The sequence below is a fragment of the Apodemus sylvaticus genome, chromosome 14 (assembly GCF_947179515.1).
Source record: "Apodemus sylvaticus chromosome 14, mApoSyl1.1, whole genome shotgun sequence".
In the NCBI taxonomy this organism is placed as follows: Eukaryota; Metazoa; Chordata; class Mammalia; order Rodentia; family Muridae; genus Apodemus; species Apodemus sylvaticus.
Window position 1 is genome coordinate 73529951 of NC_067485.1, and position 25349 is coordinate 73555299.

General features: G+C 37.3%; 2 protein-coding genes across 2 annotated transcripts in view; both read right to left on the reverse strand.

Annotated features, from left to right (window-relative positions):
- Window positions 1-13075, reverse strand: part of LOC127664872 (ankyrin repeat domain-containing protein 26-like) — a 102630-nt gene extending 89555 nt beyond the window's left edge. Inside the window, exon 1 of the mRNA XM_052157111.1 lies at window positions 12884-13075. Within this exon, the coding sequence (XP_052013071.1) occupies window positions 12884-13035 (152 nt within the window). The 5' untranslated portion in view covers window positions 13036-13075. The remainder of the gene's footprint in view (window positions 1-12883) is intronic.
- Window positions 1-25349, reverse strand: part of LOC127664873 (ankyrin repeat domain-containing protein 26-like) — a 143584-nt gene that overhangs the window by 93163 nt on the left and 25072 nt on the right. Inside the window, exons 8-11 of the mRNA XM_052157112.1 lie at window positions 22303-22381; window positions 18566-18660; window positions 15414-15540; window positions 13895-14185 (exon numbers count right to left, since the gene is read on the reverse strand). Of these exons, the coding sequence (XP_052013072.1) occupies window positions 13895-14185; window positions 15414-15540; window positions 18566-18660; window positions 22303-22381 (592 nt within the window). The remainder of the gene's footprint in view (window positions 1-13894; window positions 14186-15413; window positions 15541-18565; window positions 18661-22302; window positions 22382-25349) is intronic.

Here is a 25349-nt window from a genome sequence, read left to right on the forward strand (position 1 = left end):
GCGAATAAAAGAAAATCCCAACAACTGGTCATTAATTCCTCTCAATATCAATGGAAGAATTTCCTCAATAGCTAAAAAAAAGCTTTAAAAAGTGATGCAAAATAGGATCCATCAGGAAATACAAAAATCATTGAAAGAAATCCAGGAGAATACAAAAGCCAACAAGGAGGAAATGCAAAAAACACTTAAAGAAATACAGGAGAACTTTGGTCAACAGGCTGAGGTCATGAAAGACAAAACACAAAAATCTCTTAAAGAAATACAGGAGAACTTTGGTCAACAGGCTGAGGTCATGAAAAAGGAAACACAAAAATCTCTTAAAGAATTACAGGAAAACACAAACATGCAAGTGAAGGAGCTAAGCAAAACCATCCAGGATCTAAAATCAGAAGTAGAAACAACTAAGAAAACTCAAAGGGAGACAACTTTGGAGATAGAAAGCCTTGGGAAGAAATCAGGGGACAGAGATGCAAATATCAACAACAGAATACAAGAGATAGAAGAACGAATCTCAGATGCTGAAGATTCCATAGAAACCATGGACTCAACAGTTAAAGAAAATGCAAAATGCAAAAAGCTTGTAACCCAAAATATCCAGGAAATCCAGGACACAATGAGAAGAACAAACCTAAGGATTATAGGCATAGATGAGAGTGAAGATTTACAACTTAAAGGGCCAGCAAATATCTTCAATAAAATTATGGAATAAAACTTCCCTAACCTAAAGAGAGAGATGCCCATGAATATACAAGAAGCCTACAGAACTCCAAACAGACTGGACCAGAACAGAAATACTTCCCGTCACATAATAATCAAAACACCAAATGTTCTAAACAAAGAAAGAATACTAAAGGCAGTAAGAGAAAAAGGCCAAGTAACATATAAAGGAAGACCTATCAGAATCACAGCAGACTTTTCACCTGAGACTATGAAGGCTAGAAGGTCCTGGGCAGATCTCATGCAGACTCTAAGAGAACACAAATGCCAACCAAAACTACTATATCCAGCAAAACTCTCAATCACCATAGATGGAGAAACTAAGATATTTCATGACAAAACCAAGTTTACCCAATATCTATCCACAAACCCGGCTCTAAAAAGGATAATAGGAGGACAACACCAATACAAGGAGGGAAACTTCACCCTGGAAGAAGCAAGATAGTAACCTTTCATCAAACCCAAAAGAAGTTAAGCATTCAAATTTAAAAAATAACGTCAAAAATGATAGGAAGTAACAATCACTATTCCTTAATATCTCTTAACATCAATGGACTTAATGCCCCAATAAAAAGACACAGACTAACTGACTGGATAAGTAAACAGGACCCTACATTTTGCTGCTTACAGGAAACACACCTCAGGGTCAAAGACAAACACTACCTCAGAGTAAAAGGCTGGAAGACAATTTTACAAGCAAATGGTCTCAGGAAACAAGCTGGAGTAGCCATTTTAATATCAGATAAAATTGACTTTCAACCCAAAGTCATCAAAAGGGACCCTGAGGGACACTTCTTGCTGGTCAAAGGAAAAATACAAAAAGAAGAACTGTCAATCCTGAACATCTATGCCCCAAATGCAAGGGCACCCTCTTTCGTAAAAGAAACTTTATTAAAACTAAAAGCACACATTGCACCTAACACAATAATTGTGGGTGACTTCAACACTGCACTTTCCTCAATGGACCGATCAGGAAAACAAAAACTAAACAGGGACACAATGAAACTAATTGAAGCTTTGGACCAATTAGATTTAACAGATATATATAGAACATTCTATCCTAAAACAAAAGAATATACCTTTTTCTCAGCACCTCATGGTACCTTCTCCAAAATCGACCATATAATTGGTCACAAGACAGACCTCAACAAATATAAGAAGATAGAACTAATCCCATGCCTCCTATCTGATCACTATGGAGTCAAAGTGGTCTTCAATAGCAACAGAAACAACAGAAAACCCACATACACGTGGAAACTGAACAATACTCTACTCAATGATACCTTGGTCAAGGAAGAAATAAAGAAAGAAATTAAAGACTTTTTAGAACATAATGAAAATGAAAACACAACATACCCAAATCTATGGGACACAATGAAAGCAGTGCTAAGAGGAAAACTCATAGCCCTGAGTGCCTCCAAAAAGAAAATGGAGAGAGCATACATTACCAGCTTAATGACACACCTGAAAGCCCTAGAACAAAATGAAGCTATTTCGCCCAGGAGGAGTAGAAGGCAGGAAATCATCAAACTCAGGGCCGAAATCAATCAAGTAGAAACAAAGAGAACCATACAAAAAAATCAACAAAACCAGGAGCTGGTTCTTTGAGAAAATCAACAAGATAGATAAACCCTTAGCCAGACTGACCAAAGGGCACAGAGAAAGTATCCAAATTAACAAACTTAGAAATGAAAAGGGAGATATAACAACGGAAACGGAGGAAATCCAAAAAATCATCAGATCCTACTACAAGAGCCTGTACTCAACACAACTGGAGAATCTGGAGGAAATGGACAATTTCCTTGACAGATACCAAATACCAAAATTAAATCAGGACCAACTAGACCATCTAAACAGTCCCATAATGCCTAAAGAAATAGAAGGAGTCATAGAAAGTCTTCCAACCAAAAAAAGCACAGGACCAGATGGCTTCAGTGCAGAATTCTATCAGACCTTCAAAGAAGAGTTAACACCAATACTCTTCAAACTATTCCACAAAATAGAAACAGAAGGAACACTACCCAATTCCTTCTACGAAGCCACAATTACGCTGATACCAAAGCCACAAAAAGATCCAACAAAGAAAGAGAACTTCAGGCCAATTTCCCTTATGAACATCGATGCAAAAATACTCAATAAAATTCTTGCCAACCGAATCCAAGAACACATCAAAACGATCATCCACCATGATCAAGTAGGCTTTATGCCGGGAATGCAGGGTTGCTTCAATATACGGAAATCCATCAATACAATCCACTACATAAACAAACTCAAAGAACAAAACCACATGGTCATTTCATTGGATGCTGAAAAAGCATTTGACAAAATTCAGCATCCCTTCATGCTTAAAGTCTTGGAGAGAACAGGAATTCAAGGCCCAGACCTAAACATAGTAAAAGCAATATACAGCAAACCGGTAGCCAGCATCAAACTAAATGGAGAGAAACTTGAAGCAATCCCACTGAAATCAGGGACCAGACAAGGCTGCCCCCTTTCTCCTTATCTTTTCAATATTGTACTTGAGGTACTAGCTCGGGCAATTCGACAACATAAGGAGGTCAAAGGGATACAAATTGGAAAGGAAGAAGTCAAACTAGCATTATTTGCAGACGACATGATCGTCTACCTAAGTGACCCAAAGAACTCCACTAGAGAGCTCCTACAGCTGATAAACAACTTCAGCAAAGTGGCAGGTTATAAAATCAACTCAAGCAAATCAGTGGCCTTCCTATACTCAAAGGATAAGCAGGCTAAGAAAGAAATTAGGGAAATGACCCCCTTCACAATAGCCTCAAACAGTATAAAGTATCTTGGGGTGACTCTTACCAAACATGTGAAAGATCTGTATGACAAGAACTTCAAGACTCTGAAGAAGGAAATGGAAGAAGACCTCAAAAAATGGGAAAACCTCCCATGCTCATGGATCGGTAGAATCAATATAGTTAAAATGGCCATTTTGCCTAAAGCACTATACAGATTCAATGCAATACCCATCAAAATCCCAACTCAATTCTTCACAGAGTTAGAAAGAGCAATTATCAAATTCATCTGGAACAACAAAAAACCCAGGATAGCTAAAACTATTCTCAACAACAAAAGAAAATCTGGGGGAATCAGTATCCCTGACCTCAAGCAATACTACAGAGCAATAGTGTTAAAAACTGCATGGTATTGGTACAGTGACAGGCAGGAGGATCAATGGAACAGGATTGAAGATCCAGAAATGAACCCACACACCTATGGCCACTTGATCCTCGACAAAGAGGCTGAAAACATCCAATGGAAAAAAGATAGCCTTTTCAACAAATGGTGCTGGTTCAACTGGAGGTCAGCATGCAGAAGAATGCGAATTGATCCATCCTTGTCTCCTTGTACTAAGCTCAAATCCAAATGGATCAAGGACCTCCACATAAAGCCAGACACTCTGAAGCTAATAGAAAAGAAACTGGGGAAGACCCTTGAGGACATCGGAACAGGGAGAAAGTTTCTGAACAGAACACCAATAGCGTATGCTCTAAGAGCAAGAATTGACAAATGGGACCTCATAAAATTACAAAGTTTCTGTAAGGCAAAGGACACCATCAAGAGGACAAATTGGCAACCAACAAACTGGGAAAAGATCTTCACCAATCCTACATCAGATAGAGGGCTAATATCCAATATATATAAAGAACTCAAGAAGTTAGACTCCAGAAAACCAAACAACCCTATTAAAAAATGGAGTACAGAGTTAAACAAAGAATTCTCACCTGAAGAACTTCGGATGGTGGAGAAGCATCTTAAAACATGCTCAACTTCATTAGTTATTAGGGAAATGCAAATCAAAACAACCCTAAGATTTCATCTTACACCAGTCAGAATGGCTAAGATTAAAAATTCAGGAGACAGCAGGTGTTGGAGAGGGTGTGGAGAAAGAGGAACACTCCTCCACTGCTGGTGGGGTTGCAAATTAGTACAACCACTCTGGAAATCAGTCTGGCAGTTCCTCTGAAAACTGGGCACCTCACTTCCAGAAGATCCTGCTATACCACTCCTGGGCATATACCCAGAAGACGCCCCACCATGTAATAAGGATACATGTTCTACTATGTTCATAGCAGCCCTATTTATAATTGCCAGATGCTGGAAAGAACCCAGGTATCCCTCAACAGAAGAGTGGATGCAAAAAATGTGGTATATCTACACAATGGAGTACTATTCAGCTATTAGAAACAATGAATTCATGAAATTCTTAGGCAAATGGATGGAGCTAGAGAATATCATACTAAGTGATTTAACCCAGACTCAAAAGGTGAATCATGGTATGCATTCACTATTAAGTGGATATTAACCTAGAAAACTGGAATACCCAAAACATAATCCACACATCAAATGAGGTACAAGAAGAAAGGAGGAGTGGCCCCTGGTTCTGGAAAGACTCAGTGAAACAGTACTCAGCAAAACCAGAACGGGGAAGTGGGAAGGGGTGGGTGGGAGGACAGGGGAAAAGAAGGGGGCTTATGGGACTTTCGGGGAGTGGGGGGGGCTAGAAAAGGGGAAGTCATTTGAAATGTAAATAAATTATATCGAATAAAAAAAATAATAAAGCTGCTATGAACAAAAAAAAAAATAGGATCCATCACTATGTTGCATACAATAAACTAATCTCAGCAATAAAGGCAAACATTATCTCAGGGTAAAGGGCTGGAACAAAGTTTTCCAAGCAAACATACCTAAAAAGAGTACTGGAGCATTAATTATAATATGAAGTAAAATAGGCTCCCAACCAAAATTAATCGAAGAGACAAAGGACACTTTACACTAATGAAAGAAAAAAAAATCTACCAAGAAGATATATCACTTCTGAACAGCTATGCCCCAAACACATGAGTACATACATGTATAAAACAAACACTGCTGAAGCTTAAATATCACATCAAACCCCACACATTAATAGTGGGAGACTTCAAAACCCCAATCTCAGGTATGGAAAGGTCACCAAGACAGAAATTAGACACAGAAATCATGAAATTAACAGATGATACAGGAAACAACTGAATCTAACAGCCATCTACAGAACCTTTCTCCAAAACACAAAAGGATATATTTTAATCCCAGCACTTCACAGAACCTTCTCCAAAACTGATAATATAATCAAGCAGAAAGCAAGCCTCAACAGATTCAAGAAGATTGAACTAAACACTTGAAACTTATGAGCTCCCCATGGATTAAGGCTGGACGTCAACAATAGAAAGATGAGAAAGACCAAATATTCATGGAAAGAGAAGAACTCTCTACCCAACAATCACTTTGTCAGGGAAGAAAAAGAAAGAAAATTAAAGACTTTCCAGAATTCAGTAAAAATAGAGGCACAACATATCCAATCATATAGGGCAAAATGAGGGTAGTGCTAAGAGGAAAGCCCATAATACTAAATGCCTTCATTAAAAAAATGTAGACATCACATACTAATATCTTAATAGCACACTTGAAAGATGGAGAAAAAAAGGAAGCAAACACACCAAAGTGGTGTAGATGGCAGGAAATAGTCAAACTCAATGTTGAAATGAATGAATTTGAAACAAAGAGAATAATACAATGATTCAACAAAAATTGTATCTGGTTTGTTGAGAATATCAGCAAAATAACAAATCCTTATCTGAAGTATTTAAAGGCAGAGAGACAGTAACAAAATTTAAAAAAATCAGTGGTAAAAAATAAATACATAACAGAAACTGAGGAAATTCAAACAATCATAAGCTCCTGCTTAAACACCTGTACTACACAAAATTAAAATCTAAACTAAGTGGCTGATTGCCCAGACAAATACCACTTAGGGCTTAAATAAAGATCACGTTAACTATCTAAATAATCCTATGAAAATTAAGGAAATAGAAGCATTCTTCAAGAGTCTCCCAAAACAAACAAAGAAATGGGATGAAATGATGATTTTTATGCAGAATTACAGCTGATTTTCAAGGCATAGCTAACCCCAATACTCCTCAAACACTCCACAAAAGAGAAGCAAAAGGAACACTGTCAAACTTATTCTATGAGGCCACAGTCAGCCTGATACCTAAACCACACAAAGACTCAACAAAGCAAAAGGACTTCAAACCCGTTTCTATTATGAATATTGGTGAAAAAATCCTCTATATATTACTTCTAAATTTAACTGAGGAATACATCACAAACATCACCCATTATGATCAAATAGGCTTTATCCCAAAGATGCAGTAAGGGTTCACTAAATGAAAATCCATCGAGTTAAACCACAATATAAAGAAACTGGGAAAAATGGCATGATAATCTCATCAGATGCTGAAAAAGTCTTTGACAAAATACAACACTCCTTCATTTTAAAAGTATTAGGAATATCAGAGATACATGAAACATACCTAAACATTCTCAAAGAAATATACAACAACCCAGTAGCCAACATCAGGATACAAGGAGAGAAACTTAAAGCAACTCGATGAAAGTCAGGAACATGAAAAAGCTGCTCACTCTTTCCTTACCAGTTCAATACAGTGCTTGAAGTTCAAGTCATAGCAATAAAACAGTAAAAGGAGATCAAGGTGATTAAAATTAGAAAAGAAAAAGTCAAAGTATTCTTAGTACTGGAAAATATGATTCTATACATAACTGACCCCCCAAATTCTACCAGAGAACATCACCTGTTGATAAACAACTTCAGAAAATTAGATGGATACAAAATAAACTGAAAGCAATTAGTAGTCTTCCTTTACAAAATGAATAAATGGGCCAAGAAAAAAATTAAGAAAAACACCCTTTGTGATAACCACAAAAATATAAAATATCTTGGTGTAACTCTCTAATGAAGCAACTTAAAGATCAGTATGGCAAGAAATTCAAGTGCCTGTGGAAAGAAATTTATGAAGGTATCAGGAGATAAAAGAATCTCCCATGCTCATGGATAGGTAGCTTTAATTTTGTGAAAATGGATATTTTACCAAGCAGTCTTCAGGTTCAATGCAATTCTCATCAAAAATCCCATTTTTATGGAACTTGAAGAGCAAATCTCAACTCCATATGGAAAATAATAAATTCAGGCTAGTAAACACAATCTTGAAAAATAAAATAACTTCAGAGGAAATCAATATCTGTGACCTCAAACTGTACTGCAGAGCAATAAGGATAAAACTGCCTGGTATTGGTATAGAAACAAAAGTATGGCTACATGGTATCTACTCAAAGACTTGGTACAACGACTCTGGAAAACAATTTGGTGGTTTCTCTGAATACTAGGAATACCTCAAGACCCAAATTTACTACTTCTAGGCATTACCCAAACATGTTCCACCATTCCACAAATACACTTCCATAGCTATGTTCATAACAATTTAATTTGTAATATCCAGAAACTAGATACAACCTAGGTGTTCCTTAACTTAAGAATGGACAAAACAATATGTGATATATCTAAAACTGAAATACTATTCTGCCATGAAAACCAAAGACATTTTGAATTTTTCAGGTAGAGATGAATCTTAAGAATATCAAGATTCCCAAAAGGACACGAACAGTATGTATACGCATATAATTGAATATTTGCAATAAAATAAAGAACACTCATGCTGCATTCCACAAATCCAAGGAGGCTAGGCAGAAAGAGGGCACAAAAAAGGATGATTGAGACTCACTTAGAAGGAAGAATGGAGTAGTGGTGGAAGGTAGATGGAGAGAGGGAATATTGTGGAAGAGAATAATTGAAGGAGAGAGGGGGTTGGTGTGTTGAGGAGTGTGGAGGGGGATAGGGGATGTCAGGATTCCCATAAGAATTACTGGAAAATGCAAATTACTGGGTAGCAGGAAGGTAGGATGGATCTCCAGGAGAGACAAAGAAATGGGGTAGGGGAGGAGCCCTAAATCAATGGGGGTGTCCTTAGCAGTAACTCACAACATTTAGGATATGGAGTCTTATTAGGCAGCCTCCTGTGGCCAGGCAGGATCTTCAGTCTGGCAATAGGGACACAACCAACTCACAAAATTTTTGAGAGAAATCTTGTTCTTTTTCCAAGAAATAGAGGGACTGTGGATGAAGCAGAGTTTGAGAGAACAGCTAACCAATAACTATCCCAACTTGAAATGCATCCCATTGACAAGCACTAAACCCTGACATTATTAATGATACTCTGTTATATTTGCAGGCTAGAATCTAGCATGGCTGTGCATTATAAGGCTCCAACAGCCAACTGACACCCACAGATGCCCACACCTTCAGCCAAATAGTGGAAGGATTTGGGGCCTCTTCAGAAAGAATAAAAGGAATGATTGTAGCTCATAAGGGGATAGTAATACCAACAATTCAACTAGGGTGGACCTTTGGGAATCTCAGAGACTGAACCACCAACCAGATAACTTAAACAAACAGGACCTGGGCGCCTCCCTACACATATGTAGCAGATGTGCAGCTTGGTTATTTTGTATGTCCTGAACAACTGGAGCGGGATCTATCCCAAAAGCTATGTTATATACTTGGGATATATTCATCTAGCTGGGCCGCCTTGTCTGGTCCCAGTAGAAAAGGAAGGTCATAGCCCTGCAGAGCCTTGAAGTGCCAGGGAGGCAGAAAGCCAGTGTGCCCCCATCAACTCATAGGTCAAGGAGAGTGGGAAAGGAAGGATTGATTGTGAGAAGGGATGACAGGTGGGGGGCAGCAGTGAGTAGGATATAAACTGAATAAGTAAACATTAAATTAAAAAAGCCTGAACAAATCAATATTTAAGAAACTACAAAAATGTCATTCATTGTGTCTTGTGCTAACCAGCTACTTATCATGTGGACTATCTAAATTATGGTGATTCAAGAGCTTCAGAGAGGTTGAACAGGTAAGCAAAGAGGCACAATTTTATAACCAAATCTACTGCTGTCTAGAAGGGTTGTACTTAAAAAAATTGTTGATGCCCCTGTATTTAAAGTGTAACAAGTTAAGAAATGTTTAATTGGTTGATACATTTTTTGTGTCATACTCATAGGCATTTAAATATGCATAAATTTATAAAACATATATACTCCAGATATAGAATTAAATGGCAAAGTGAAACATTTCCTTCATGAATTTGGTGAGTCAGGCTACCCCTGAGGCCGGTAAACTATAAGATCTTCGTCGAGTTATTAGTTGTGGGGCCTGCCCTTTTTGCCATTCATGCAACCCTCCCTCCCATACTGAATGAGCAATTATGTTTAGTAACTTCATAATCTATATTTCTGTTCACACCTGCAGTAGACCTTAAGGTCAACAGCAAGGATAGTTCCTTTTGTAAATTAGAAAAGCATTAATGTACCAGAGTCCCTCCAGGTAACATACAAATTTCCTATTACAGAGACATAACATTCAAATAGCCAGAATAATAGACTCTGTGGTGTGTGCTACGTTCTTTGTGTTTCTATTATAACCTTCCTTTAAACACTTCTACTTAAGTGAACATTTGATGAGGAGAGTTCCAAAATTACAGCTGTATGAATTAGCAATTAGAAATTACCTACATGCATATGTACTTAGCTGAATGTCCACACCTCAAGTAAACTTTTATTATGGAAAGGGAAGAAAGTGTCCCAGATATGAACCCACACACCTACAGTCACTTGATATTCAACAAAGGAGCTAAAAACATCCAGTGGAAAAAAGACAGCATTTTTAACAAATGGTGCTGTATCAACTGGAGGTCAGCATAAAGAAAAATGCAAATTGACCCATTCTTACCTCCTTGTACAAAGCTCAAGTCCAAGTGGATCAAGGATCTTCACACTGGGCATATACCCAGAGGATTCCCCAGCATGAAAAAAGGATACATGCTCCACTATGTTAATAGCAGCCCTATTTATAATAGCCAGAAGCTGGAAAGAACCCAGGTATCCCTCAACAGAAGAATGGATGCAAAAAATGTTGTATATATACACAATGGAGTACTATTCAGCCATTAGAAACAATGAATTCATGAAATTCTTAGGCAAATGGATGGAGCTGAAGAACATCATACTAAGTGAGGTAACCCAGTCTCAAAAGATTAATCATGGTATGCACTCACTAATAAGTGGATATTAACCTAGAAAACGGGAATACCCAAAAGATAATACACATATCAAATGAAGTACAAGAAGAATGGAGGAGTGGCCCCATGTTCTGGAAAGACTCAGTGAAGCAGTATAGGGAAAAACCAGAACCGGGAAGTGGGAAGGGGTGGGTGGGAGAACAGGGGGAAGGAAGGGGACTTATGGGACTTTCGGGGAGTGGAGGTCCAGAAAAGCAGAAAACATTTGAAATGTAAATAAAAAATATATCGAATAAAAAATAAAATAAATAAATAAATACAAAAAAAAAAAACAAGATACACTGAAGCTTATAGAGGAGAAAGTGGGGAAGAACCTTAAACACATGGGCACAGGGGAAATTTTCCTGAATAGACCACCAATGGCTTATGCTCTAAGAACAAGAATCAACAAATGGGATCTCATAAAACCACAAACCTTATGTAAGGCAAAGGACACTGTCAATAGGACAAAATGGCAACCAACAGATTGGGAAAAGATCTTTACCATTCCTACATCTTGGACAGGGTTAATATCTAATATATACAAAGAACTCAAGAAGTTAGACTCTAGGGAGTCAAATAACTCTACTAAAATGGGTACAGAGCTAAGTAGAGAAATCTCAACTGAGAAAACTCGAATGGCTCTAAAGAAATGTTCATCATACTCTGTCATCAGGGAAATGCAAATCAAAAGAACCCTGAGAGTTCACCTCACTCCAGTCAGAATGGCTAAGATGAAAACTCCTGGGGCCAGCAGATGCTGGAGAGGATGTGGAGAAAGAGGAACACTTCTTCATTGCTAGTGGGATTGCAAGCTGGTAAAACCACTCTGGAAATCAGTTTGGTGGTTCCTCAGAAAATTAGACATAGTACTACATGAGGACCTTGCTTTCCAACATATAATAAAGATACATCCTCTTCCAACATATAATAAAGATACATGTTCCACTATGTTCATAGCAGCCTTATTTATAATAGGCAGAAGCTGGAAAGAACCCAGATGTCCTTCAACAGAAGAATGGATACAGACATTGTGGCATATAGACACAATGAAGTACTATTCAGCAATTAAAAACAATAAATTCATGAAATACTTAGGGAAATGGATGGAACTAGAAAGTGTCATCCTGAGTGAGATAACCCAATCACAAAAGAAGACACATGGTATGCACTCATTGATAAGAGTATATTAGCCCAAAATCTCAAAATAAACAAGTTACAATTCACAGACCACAGGAAGCTCAAGAAGGAAGACCAAAAGTGGGGGTGCTTTGGGTCCTCTGAGAAAGGGAACAAAATACTCACAGGAGCAATTATGGAGACAAAGTGTGGAGCAGAGAATGAAGGAAAGGCCACCCAGAGACTGTCCTACCTCAGGATTCATCCTATAAACAGTCATCAAACCCCAAAACTATTATGGATGAAAAGAAGAGCATACTGAAAGGAGAGTGTTATGGTTGTTTCTGGAGAGGCCCTGCCAGAGCCTTACAAATACAGAGGAAGGTGCTAATGGCAATCATTGGACTGAGCACGTGGTCCCCAATGGAGGAGTTGGAGGGCAGACTGGAGGAGCTGAAGGGGTTTGCAGCCCTATAGGAAGACTGATGATGTCAGCCAAAGAGTTGCCTCAGGGCTCCCAGGGACTAAGCCATCAACCAAAGGGTACACATGGCTCCAGCCAAAGGAGTGGCAGAGGAATACCTTATTGGGCATCTGTGGGGAAAGCGGGCCTTTGTCCTGTGAAGGCTCAATCGATGCCCCAGTAAGGGGAAATGGATGGGGTGTGGTGGTGGGAGTGGGTTGGGTGTAAGGTCATATTCTTGGAGGCAGAGGGGGGAAGTATGGGTTGGGGGTTTTCGGGGGGGGGAACCAGGAAACGGTTCATTTGAAATGTAAATGAAGAATATATTAAATAAAATAATAATAATAATGACAGGACGAAAGTTGCATCCAACCTACAACAGCTGTGGAGGAATGCTATCTGTCCTACACAAGTGTTTTAAAGGGAAGTACACGTATGGATATTATTTGGGGAAGGTAATGTTCTTTCAGGCTCTAATAGCCACATGAGTCATTTCACTAGAGTTTAAATTCAGTGCACTGGCTTACTAGGTTTCCAAAGTCTGACTTACTTTTCAAGTTCATATTTCAATCGTTCTCCAAGTTGCAATTTTGCTCTATATTTTTCTTCAAATGTTCGCCGTTGTGCTTTCACAGAAATTGCACGAGATTTTGTTTCCACAATCTCAAGTTCAATTTCCTTATATCTATGCTCCAGTGGCATGATGTAATCCTGTCTTTCCTGATCTTTCTGTTGTTCAGAGGCAGCTAGGTCCTTAAGAATATTAAAAAGAAACATTTTAAAGGAGGACAACCAAGGAGATTTCAAATGTATTAGGAGGAGTGGTTGGTGTTATCAAAATCTTGTATTCATGATGAAATTACCAAGATGAAATTAAATAAATAACTTCAACTCACAGAAAGATTCTGTTTAAATTACAAATATCAATGTATATATTCCAAATAAAGGAAACACTTATTTAAAACCTAATCATCCAACAAATTATTGTGTAATTTTCTCTGCATTTGGCTCCACAAGGCAGAGAATGTGTTAAATGAAAGAGAAAGGAGTTGGAGTTCAAATTCTTTATCAACAACTTCCAGTGGATTTAAGCAGAATTGTTTTAATAATTTCTTTCTGTGGTGCTGTAGTCAGAACCCAGGGACTTGTGGATGACAAAGAGATATACAACCATAGGACTACAGTCTCATCCCTGAGGTAGTCATATAACAATTCAAAAATTAATAATATAATTTCAGAGTAAGCCATGGAACTTATAAACAACCGAAGTACATTATCATATCCACATCACAATGATTTTCTTTCCCACCATGTTTCAATCTGTCTCATAAATCACAACATTTCCTATTGAAAACTGGAATTCTGAAAGATGAATTCTTTTAGCATTAATGTCAAAAGTAACAGGATTGTCAATAGAAGGGTATGGCTTCTTTTTCCAGAAATCAACAAAAGAAACTGCTGTGAAACACAGAAGAAACACACACAATCATACAAAAAATATAATTGAATATGAATTTTGAGGTGGAGTGAATTACAGCACAGGACAAATGACTATAGTTACCCGTAAGACTTGGTTCTCTTGGTTTATTTTTTCCATGAGTTGACTCCTAGCTTGCTCTTCAATGGCTTTCTTATGATTTTCTACCTCACTTCGCTCTACCATGTTCTTGTCCATATCGGCTTTGAGGCTGAGTATTTTCTCTTCAAGCTGCTTTATTCTACCCTCTTCCGCTTCACGGTTCTCCCGGGCTGCTTTCCTTTCTGCTATTTTCTGCTCCCAAAGATTATTTTCATCTTCCTTGCATTGGCAGCGGATTAATTCTTGTTGTAGTTTTGTTTCCATACTTTCAAGCTTAGTGAAAACAATTAATATTGTCTAGTAATGCAGTAGGCAGAAAAAAGGTTAACATAACACTAATAGCAATTTCAGCATGATTCCAATTGAATTCAACATGAATTTTGGCATGGATTCACCATGAATTTCAACAATTTCAGCATGAACCCAGGCTTTACACCTGGTTTTCCACTTCACACATTAATGAATTATTGATAAACTTAAATTTAAAAAATCCAACCAAATCAAACAAACAACACAAACTCATATATACAACAAATATAACACACACACACACACACACACATATGGAGAGAGAGGGAGAGAGAGAGAGAGAGAGAGAGAGAGAGAGAGAGAGAGAGAGAGAGAGAGAGAGAGAGAGAGAAGCCATAAGCTGTTTTCAGATCAGGAAAACTCTCTAAACATTATTAGGTGCATAAGTGAGGTTCTCATATGTCTTTTAACTAATTTAATATTGGAACGATTGTCAAATCATCATGTCAGTAACTACAGACATTTCTTCCTCACAGATAATAAAAGGAATTTAACTAGAAGTCCCATGTGAAATGAACAAAAAAAAATAGAAAAATGAGAAAAATAAAGCTAAAGTATATGCCCCTTTCAAGAAATGAAGAAAAAAAAATATATTCCTTCCAAGAAACGAAGAAAATACAAGCTTTTATTTTAATTTTAAAAATTGGATGCATTTTCTCTTTTTCAAAGTTTCTAATGTTTACTTCTCCTTGCTTCCTTCTATGGAGAACTCCATCTCATTTCCTTCTAGACTGAATTTTTTTCAAACATACAAACTACTTTTGAAAGTTAATGATTCCAACTATTATTTAAACAATTACTTATCTTTGATAAAGTACTTCAAATCTCTGAAGTTTAAAGGTATACACAATAACATCTTCATATGAGTTTAAATTTTTTTCTTGAATTATGATCAATAAAATCCAGCCTGAACCACACTGTGTTCAATAGAGGAAACTAACATGAAATTGTTTTTCCTGAACATATAGAGTCTGGGACGTGGTTCCTGTGACTCAAATTTAGGCAGGGGCATACATGCCAAATGGGTTTAGAACAGCATAGAAATTTCAAGACACAAATATGACACATTTTCAATCTAAAAGGAAAGTTCTTTTGAATATGAGCTCAAGTTTTCAAAAATTTGCAAACTCTTTATATTTACATTGTACTAAATTAGATGCAATTTTTATTTGAAAAATTAATTTAAATTCACCTTCTCTCTTAGTTTCAGTACCGTATCCTCTTCGCAGTGACTTGTACTTGAAGCATTATAACCTGAAAACTCTCCATTTTGATGTGCATCTGAGTCCTCCTCCATCATTGTGCACAGATCCATATACCTAGACAAATATGCAAAACAATTAAGTAAACTATTATCACCATTGTATGTTTGTATATTTGTGTTGTTTTTTATGAAATCTGGCTTTAAACATTGGATCTTCCAGACTGTATTTTACAAGTATTTGCATTGCAGATATAAGAATAAGCCTGGTTAGTAACTGAAGATTTTAAATTATAATCATTTAATACATTATAAATAGTAATATGGTTTATAATACTAAAGCAAAATTAATAATAATCAAAAGTGTGATTCTGTGACTATTTTAAAAGTATGAGATTGAAATAATTTTAATTTTTGAATTTTAAAATAAATACCAGGACAGAGAAGTAGGAGGGGGTGATAGGAGAATGGGCAGAGGGAAGAAGGCTTAGGGAAGTTATGGAGAGGGGGGAACCTGGAAAGGAAAATCATTTTGAATGTAAACAAAGAAAATTGAAAATAAAAAGTTCGAAAAAATAAAATAAAATGGTTGAAATAAAAATGGTAAATAAAGTATTAATATTGAAATCAGGAACTGAATTGTTATAAATATCATATGTCAACATATATTTTCATATATCAAAATAAATGATTTACTTATAATTTTGTTTTTAATTTTCAGGATTGTTTGTATATGTGTATATGTGTGTGTGTGTGTGTGTGTGTGTGTGAGTGTGTGTGTTTGTGTGTTTGTGTGCATGTGTGGATTTTGTCTCACTGTATATACGTACACAGGAATGCAAGTATCCTCATAGGTACATGTACTGATACTTCAGAAGTTGTTGTTACAGGGAGTTAGAGGCTACTTGAAGGTAGATGCTGGTAACTGAAATTAGATACTATTATTCTGTTGGTTAACTTTGTTTTGTTTTGTTTTGTTTTGTTTTGTTTTGTTTTGTTGGTGTTCTTTATTATTATCAACTTGACAGACACAAGTTTAATTTGAAAAGAAAGAAACTTTACTGACAAAATTATTGATTATACCATTCTAGAGACATGCCTGTGGGAACATTTTCTTAATTACCTCTGGATGGGGAAGAGGCTTAAATCATGTATACACACAAATGAATACATATGTTCAAGACACACAAACACATGCAAATAAACAACGATTCATTCCACATAGTAGTACCAAGTATGTGTGGTGTGTGTAAGTACCTTGGTTGAATTCCAATCAAAAATTAAAATTTAGAATGATGACAAATAAAGCCTTTGAAGGATAATTGGGAAAAGAAAAGAGGACAATCAGTGCGTTAAGACATAGGGGATCAAATATAGAAATATGGGGAAAGACTTGAAAAGATTCTATGGCCCTTTGTAGGAGAAGTGTTTGAACACTTGGGCTCCAGTTACTGATGATGCTTGGGCAGGTTATGGAAACGTCAGGAGGCAGAGGCTTGCTGCTTTCCCAACTACTGTGGAATCTGTCCCTCTGTAAACACAGCCCGTTTATTCCTTAAGTTTTCTTTGGTCATTGAATTTATCATAGCACCAGATGTGTAACTAATGCAACCTTTTAAGAAGAAATCTAGAGAACCTCCTAATGTGGTTTTCACAAAATGCAGAAGATGCAATATCATATGCAGAATGTTAAATCACAGGAAAACACTAGTCACACTTTAGAGAAATCAAAATTAAAATAAAAAATAAAAACAAAAGAGGCCAGCCATGTTGGGAGACTCAAAAGTTACGAGAAATTTTGTATTATTTTATTTCAGGTGATAGAATAATGACATCTTTCATGCATTGCAAGTCTGAAAGTTATCATTCTGTGTACTCATTCAAATAGAAACAGAAAGGGCTGGAGCATGGCAGCAAGGGAGGGAGATGAAGCAAGGGAAAGAGGAGAGAGGGGGGAGGGGAAGGAATCGAGGGAGGGAGGGAGAGAGATAGAGAGAGAGAGCCATTCTAAGCCTGAAGATTCTGTATTCAGGATGTCAAAAAGTTGTAAACTTAGAATGCACCTGTGCTATGCATGCACAGGCATTTGACAATGTTCCAAAAAGTAATAGAGTATTATAGTTATTCAGCAATATATTAGTTATCAATTGAGGCTCCCTTCTCTTAGATGAATATAACTTGGTTCACAAAACTAGGCAGCACAGAGGCCAGAGAGGAAGGCTGCTTAAAGGATTGCCGCTCATATTTTGCCTGACCTGATTTCTCCTACACCCCAGAATCATCTGCCAGGCATGGAACCTATACACAATGATCTTGTTACCCCACATTCCATGGTCATTAAGAAAATATCTGCACATGTTTCTTATAAGCAATTCTTCATAGAGGCATTTTCTCAATTGTGGTTCTTGCTTCTCAGATATGTCTGGATTGTGTCAAGTTGACAAAATCAACCAGCACAATTAATGATTACATATAATTTATAGATGCCTTAAAATAAAAAGACATGTCAGTGGCCTTAAATGAAAATTAAATATTTTTAGATTTTGAGCTCTGTTTGATACTATAGAACAATACCTATATAAAATATAAGACATCAATCTGTATGTTAGTTTATATATACATACATGTAAATTTCTTAAAGGAAACTCATGTTTGAAAATGTTTATATTTCATGTGTATATGGATTATGATCATGGAATATTAGTATATCTTTTTATGAGTCCACATGAATAACATATCATGGTTAAATATTTAAAAGTAGAAGAAAACCCAATTTTATCCATGTAAATTTTGATCTTTTATAACAAGCACACAAACAAGATATGGGTATTAATATATGAAATGTAGGAGGAAAAAAATAAAAGCATATTTCAAAGTAGAAATTGAAAATATATTAGGAAGATTACAGTTGACATCAGAGAATGCTTTCACTGTCACTTATTATGGTCAAAATCATCACAGATGTTAGTAATTAATACTGTTCTTCCAAAATTTGAAATTGTGTTGGAGGTTTCTTATATGAGTTTAAAAATAGAACTATTTGTTTTATTATAAACTTGTAGACAAGATAGGAATTTATATTTAGGTTTTGGTAAAATCACTCTTTAGTTGTGGGTGAATGCTTTGATAAATAAATGCCATACCTGTCTATTTCTTCTTCTAGTTCCCTATTTCTCCTTCTCATTTCATGCAAACTCTGTGTCAGTGACAGGTACAACTTAAACTGTTCTTCTTGAACCTTTTCAGATGTTGAAAAAAATATATGAATACAATTTTAACTGTAAAGATCCACTTTTCTTTCTTAGAAATATTATTTACCAAGCATAATATTCTTAGATAATTCAGAACATATTTTCTGAAATTGATACATGTGAGCATAGATTTCAAAATAATAATTTTTAAAATTGTCTTATGGATTTGGGTGTTTGGCAAGATTGTATTTTTTGTAGGCTTGGGCCTACCTATTGCCAGATCTGAGGAGGAAATGTTACCAGTTTCCAAAAGAGCTAGAGTTCCAAAAACTAGGCATTGACACATGGATGCTGGGACCTTAACCCAGGTTTCTGCAACAGCAGCAAGTGCTCTTACACACTTAGTCATCTCATTGGCCCCCAGATAACACTTTATAGAAGACCTCAGCTATGTGACATTTTCATTGTGACATTGTTCTGATATATAAATTTATGAATATTATTTGTTAAACATGGGAAAGTTTTTTTTTCCTAGATCACTAATGTAGCCCTCTTTCTGGGACTCTTCTTCTGGCTCTTCCTCAGTAACAGTCTCCTTGTTTCTCTACTGTCTACTATACACCTGCAGTCTATGATTCTGAGAGCACCTCCAAGGTTGAAGTCCCCACTCTTCCCACTCTAACCCTCTCTCCCTCAGGACTCACCATTTTTCTGCTATTAGAAATGTCATCTTCCATGCTTGCCACAGTAACATTCCATCATACTATCATAAATAGAGACCACACATGTACTCTGAAATCTATCCTGTGGTTCCAGAATTCTATATTTCTTCTCTAGGTAAATATTCCATTCCTAACTTTAACCTGTAGAAGTCAGTCCCTGGGAGGATCTTATGAGTCTCTAATAGAACTCTTCCATGACCCAAGATATGGCCAGTACCAGTCTGAACTCTGTCTTCCTTTCCCTAACTCTCATACTTCCTCAGTACACCCTTCAATAGTAACAACTACTATAATTAATGGTCATAATTACTCCTCTTTCCTTTGGTATTCCAACCCTACCAAGTCTCCAAGACCATTACCATGCACATTGAAGAACTCAATGCCACCAATAATTATCAAAAGGAGATATTTCAAACTTCCAACACTCACCTTCCCAGGACTTATGACACTCACTTAAGAGGAGTCACAGGCAGAACTCGTCTCCTCACTTTGCTGTGTTCTTACCTTTCCGTCTGTCTTTTTCACCTCATCATCTGTGGACATACATGAATAGCCTCTCTCCCTCAGCAGAAAGAATATTCATAATCCCATTCCTATGCTACTTGGGGCTAAGAATCCTATGACCCTCTTGAATGGCAAACTTGCTCTGCTGGTCTGGTCAAGCCCTTGTTTCCCCTCAGTAACTCACTCTATTCCTGACATTAGAGGACCTTTGGGGAGGATGTTCTTTACTCACAGTGTGATGGTTGGGATATGCATGGTTCTTGGGAAGAGACACTCTTAAGAGATAAGGCCTGCTGAGAGTAGGTGTGGCATTGTTGCAGGAAGTACCCCACTGTGGCAGTGGGCTTTGAAGGTCCACCCATTTCTGAAGAGTGCTTTCTCCTACCTTCCTGAGAATGCCAATCTATTGACAGAGGTTGGATCATGATGGAGAACTCTTAGTTCATTCTCCAGCACTATGCCTGCCTAAAAACTAAAATGCTTCCTGTCTTGGTATTGTACTGGACCTCTGAACCTGTAAGCTAGTCACAAATCAATTTTGTCCTTTATATCATGGAATCTGTTCCCAGCAATAGAAAGCCTAAGACACACACACACACACACAAAATGGCTTTGCCAACTCTCTTCTTGGTACATTATTCATTTCATCAAGACATGTTCTCATCTAATTCAGCCCTAATAGCACCTGCTGGTGAAGTCAGAAGCCATGCCTTTCTCTGGCAGAATATGCATCACTCAGGTATCCTGTCCAAAACTGGCACTGAGTGACTGCAAATATGAGTTCAAGCCAATCCACACTACTAGCCTGGACTTCCCACCTCAAGTCTCTTTAGGCTTGTCTCCCTTCTCTTTCATTTCTCATAGAAAATAAAAACACCAAGGGCGTGAGAGGGTCCCCGGTCCTAATGGGGAGGTCTTTAGTCAAAATGACCAACAGCGTGGAAATGGAACCTGAAGAGACCACCTCCAGTAGATAGACATGTCCCGAGTTGAGGGATTTGGCAATCTACCCATCTCAAAATATGGTCCCAGGATTGTTCCTGTCTAATGGAAATGCAGGGACAACACTGGAGCAGAGACTGAAGTAAAGGCCATGCAGAGACCACCTCAACTTGGGATTTATACCATATACAGATGTCAAATCCCTAACTCTGTTGCTGAAACCAAGATGTGGAAGAAGCCTGGCATGGGTGTACTCTGAGAAGCTCTACCAACACCTGACTGAGACAGATACAAATACTTACACCAAACCATTGGACTGGGCATGGGGACCCTATGGAAAGAGTGAGGGGAAGGACTGAGGGAGGTAAAAGGTATTGCAACCCCATAGGATAAATAACAGTATCCAATAACTGGACACCTCAGAGCTCCCAACAACTAAGCAACCAACCAAAGAGCATACAAGGGTTGGTCCATGGTCCCTGCTACAGGATTGCCTTGTCTGGCCTCAGGGGGAGGGGATGTGCTTGTTCTTGTGAATGTTTGATGCCCTAGAGAAACAAGATGCTAAAGGGATGATGTAGGAATGGATGAGTTGGTGTGGGAGCACAATTAGAGGTTAAAAAGGTAGGGGGGAAAGGTGGGGTGTTTGTGGAGGGGCTCCCAGGAAGAGGAATAACATTTGAAATGCAAATAAATAAAATAATATAAAAATAAAAGAATAACAAATACTAAAGATCTTTCAAAATGTCATATGGAGACCTGATACTATAGAAGCTTTCTAAAGAATATTCATATACACATGTATAAAATGAGTGAAAAAAGCATTTCTACAATGGGGTGATGCTGGCCCTATTCAATACCACAGTGGTAATAAATGCTATCCCAGGAATGGTTTTCTTCTTCTACAGTTTTTGACAAGCGAGGTCATACGAAACCCCAAATATTCAGGTACTTCCTAATGCTCTTGGTTACCCTCTAAAACCTGATGGAAAGAAATTATTCCTGGAGACCTCACTCCTTGAGCTATAACATGTGGGAATCTACAATATAACCTGGAAACATTATTCCCATTAGCTAACTTTCATAGTGCTAGAAGCTGCTAGAGGAGAAAAGAAATCAACACATATGTAGATATGAACCCTGCTGCCTGCAACTATGACTACCATTGCCAGCCATCGCTGGTGGTAAAAAAGACTCTTAATCTACTGTTTTCTAATTGGATGTAAGGCCCCTTTTATATGTTAAACCCATACCTTGAACTGTTGTCTGAGCCAAGAACCTGTGACTAAATATATCCTATCCTTAGTGGAGAACCTACTACTGCACTACCTCATGGGCAGACAATTAACCTGACTCCTATAATTACTAACAAATAGTAACAATGTGAAGCTATCAAATATTTGAACAGGGATAATATCTGACTCTCCTAAAATGTGGTTATGTGCTGCTTCTGAACACAGGAAAATTTCTTTCAAGTATTAGAGAATTAAAACACAATGGACTTCATAAGTCTATACTTACCGGGGTTCTTGAAAGCTCTTCATTCTCCTCTGCTTGGAGGCTTGCTGCATCATTTAATTCTAAATTTTCAAGGGTGGCCCTAAAAATATGTTTTAAAATGATTATGCATAACTGGCCACATTGAAAAATACCAAATTAGTTTCTGAAGAAACATTCAAATGATTACACAAATTCTGAAAAATTTGAAAGATAGTGATTTGGAAACTATCACTCTCTCTGTGCCCCTTTGTCTCTATAAACTTTAGATGTAATTTGAAGAAATATGCATTTTCTTTTTTTGTCTTAGCGCATATCAAACTTTCACACATACAAAGCATACACACATTGAGTGAGTACCACCCACCAACAAACTATGAATTTTAAGTAACTAAGACCAGAATGTTTCCTGATTTCAAAAGTGTGTAATTACTATGAATGATGCAATTTCTCTTTCTTCATTCTTTCCTTGAAAACACTAGAGCTATTCAGCACAGTGCTTACATTATAGACCTCTGTGAGTGACCCTCATGTCCCAAGGTCATGACGCAGTTTACGTGTTCATAAAGTACCTCATGCAACTAAAAGAAGCACTAGGTAGACTGTGCCCTGTGTTCCTGTTGCAAAAACAAAACACTGCCCTCAGGTCTTTCCTGACATGATAGACTAGAGATTCTCTGAAATGCTGAGCCGATATATTTTTCTCTATCAAGCTGACTTCTGAGCGATCACCTCCGTAGTGAGGGAAGTGATTAAAAAGGAAATGGAGTCATTTAATCACTTCTTTAATGATACTGCCAATGTGTTTCTTAGACTTTGGAGACTTGAATAGTGGGCATTTGGAAAACGTGGGAACTGTGGTTTACATTTGGCTCAAAATAAGGCTGGACTAATGAATCACTCTTGCATGAGTTCATGAGACCAGAAAACTCACTTACATGAATGCAGATAATGAGCTTGCAGGTGGAATAAAGAACTCTTCTACAGAGTTGGCCCAAGGCCATACACATTAGATTCTGTCCTATAATCTGTATCCATCCCTGAAAATCTCAGTGATATGGAATTTAAAAGTAGTCAGTAAGTTTATTTAGTGGAGGAAATATTCCAGAAGTCATTATACTTTGTGCTATCACATTGTTAATGCTCATGGTTTTAACTTTGCTTAGGGCAACCAAGTGAGTTGAAAAGTATACAGGTTATTTAGAAATGTGACATCATCCTGGTGGAAATAGACACACTTTCGACAAGATGGCTAGCAAAGTAAAAGGCTCATCAACCCTGAAAACAGCTTAGAGTACTTTGCATTAACAGGGCTGCCTTTGAGACAGGCCCAAACTTCAAAAGTACATGCATAAAATGAAAACAAAGAGGGAATGCATTCTTTAGGATAGCAGTGACTCTCAACCTTGAATACAGCCTCAGTTATACTCTCCTACTAAAAGCCAGATGGGGATTTGAGTCTGGAAGTTTGGCTGCCCTGTGTCCACAGGCCTGGGTGTTACTTAAGCTGCAAAATCACTAAGTAGTAACCATTCTGGTGATAGTCTTGCAGTGTATGTCAAAATGCAAGCATAACTTGGCAATGGTGCGATAAAGCAGTATTGCATAGAAAAGCCAGTTAGACAAGACGATGTGAATCTGTTAAAGTCCATATACAGAATGTCTGAGTGGTTTATGTGTAAAGGAGTGAAGGTAACACCTAAATTGTCAAGATGCAAAGAAGTAATAGGATGTTGCAGATGTCAGAAATAGAAGATTTTAAGTGATGGAAGTACCAGTAAATGAATGGAACTGGCCCAAAATCAGACCACATGTACTATATGGCACTGCAGGGGCAGGGCTGCCCAATCCTGGTGGAGTGTATGTGGCACCACCATGTACCACAGACTGTGGGTATGTTTTTTATGTTTGTCCTGCTGGGTTTCCGGCTGTACTTTGTATAATATTCATTAATATTTTCCTATTATTATCTTTTGGTATATGTTAGGTAATTGACATAAAAACCTATGTAATTTTCATAATTTATGAAAGGAATTGGACTTTAGTGTCAGAGAAAAATGGCATTATGAATAATGTAGAAACTATTAAGATTATCTATTTGGCCTTTGAACTTGGACTAAGCAAATTTTGCATTGTCAGATAGCCACAAGCTTCGGGGTGGGGGGTCAAAAGAAGAGTGCTATAGTTGAAATTTCATATAGTCACCATGTTTTAGTGTTTTAAAGCTTTACCATTCCATTGACTTGCCCAACATGATGAAGTGAATGTCTCATGCACTGTGAACCCCAATGATCTTTTGTAAAGAACCAGGAAAAATAACTTTTGTTTCATTATAAATCAAAATGTCTACCCTGCATATTGTGCTGATGTTGAATTAGAACACAGCCAGCACTTCATTTGCATGTTGCTGTGGCTATGTAAACTACACCTCTAATGTCATTCATCAACTGTAGTAGGAATACCATTGTCCATAATGCTTCATGTCACTTCATCCAGGTAATTCAGTGATATTTAAAGATACATAGTCAAGGACTACTGCACAGTCCCTGAATAAATTTGCCAAGTCTGATAAGCAGGAAATTCCATTTTGTTGTGACTTTTGTTTATATATGCATTTTACTATGGTTTAAACACACATTAAGTACTGTGGCTCATATAAGGTCATATTTGTGTTGTTGAATTTTTCATTTGAAAGTGAACATAAAGTTTCCAACTCAAATGAACAACTTTGAATAAAAGCCTTCAAAGAATACTCATCACAATGTGAGCTACATAAAATAACTGTGGTGTGCATTAATATGATTGCAACTGATCATCCTCTAGGTGGTAAGTTTACATAAGTTTCACTGAGTCCTTTACCATACTACTGAAAGTGGCAGAATATGAGGAGCTTGAGGCCCTGAACACATCACACTACATTATGTATGTTCACAAATTACATTGAACAAGCCATTTTGTACATTTGTAATAATGCATAGGTTATGTTCTTAGTACTGCTTGGCTGGAATGATCATGTTACATTACACTCAGGATCTCCCAGCTTAAGCAGAACGTAGCAGATAAGACTATGG